The following is an 808-nucleotide window of genomic DNA, read 5'->3' as shown; positions in this document are numbered from 1 at the left end:
ATGACGACCAACACATCCACTAAAACTAGTTTGAGTATGAAGCTTCTGATAGACACAAAGGGTAAGAAAGTGCTGTTTGCAGAAGCTTCTAAGGAAGTGGTGGATTTTCTATTTACCTTTCTTCAGTTGCCACTTGCTATCGTCGTCAAGCTTTTAACCAAGGAAGATGCCGTTGGTTGCTTAGGTAATCTCTATTCTAGCGTTGAAAACCTCAACCATATTTACATGCAACCAAACTTATCTAAGGATCTTCTCCTTCGTCCAACCGTTCTTGGCCCTACTTCACCTTCCATCTCCGGCCTCCTCCCTTCAGCTGCTGGAATGATAACGCCAAAGCTGTACGGGTGCAACAATAGTAACTGCAAGACTATATCAGATGTGTATAACTCTCTTTGTGGCACTTGTACGAATTATCCTTATCATAATATGACGAAGGAAACGACCTATATCAAGGGTAGAGCTTACAACAATAATAATGGGTTTGTGAAAGAAGCAGTAAGTTATATGATCATGGACGATCTTGTCATTAAACCCATCTCAACCATATCCAGCATCACCATGCTTAATAACCAGTTCAATGGCAAGAACGTTGCTATCTTGAAAGACGCTGTTGTTCAACTCGGCATGAAAGAGGTATGTGAATGTGATGTATGTAAGTAGTATTTTCTATGTTTAAATCTGTTATCCGATCCTTTAAATTAAACTCATAATTATCTCTATTTGTGTGTCATTACAGGGCTTGAAGATACTGAAGACATGTATGCAAGAGTCTGACATGGTTCTCACAAGCGTTTTCTTAGATTCCTGA

The 808-nt window shown here is 39.5% G+C and overlaps 1 protein-coding gene across 1 annotated transcript; it reads left to right on the top strand.

Moving 5' to 3' along the window:
* LOC130950316 (uncharacterized) lies at positions 1-808 on the top strand. The gene is made up of 2 exons (XM_057878826.1): positions 1-633; positions 737-808. Exons 1-2 carry the CDS (start codon positions 1-3, stop codon positions 806-808), a joined length of 705 nt encoding a protein of 234 aa, XP_057734809.1.

Source organism: Arachis stenosperma, chromosome 9 (assembly GCF_014773155.1).
Source record: "Arachis stenosperma cultivar V10309 chromosome 9, arast.V10309.gnm1.PFL2, whole genome shotgun sequence".
Taxonomy (NCBI): Eukaryota; Viridiplantae; Streptophyta; class Magnoliopsida; order Fabales; family Fabaceae; genus Arachis; species Arachis stenosperma.
Note: the sequence above shows the minus strand (reverse complement) of the source record. Positions and strands in the feature narration are given on the sequence as shown.

Bases quoted from the DNA above. Each gene is read 5' to 3' on its own strand.
- LOC130950316 (XM_057878826.1), top strand. From the start codon at position 1: ATGACGACCAACACATCCACTAAAACTAGTTTGAGTATGAAGCTTCTG. The intron at 634-736 runs GTATGTGAATGT...GTGTCATTACAG, and splicing joins TTCAACTCGGCATGAAAGAG to GGCTTGAAGATACTGAAGAC.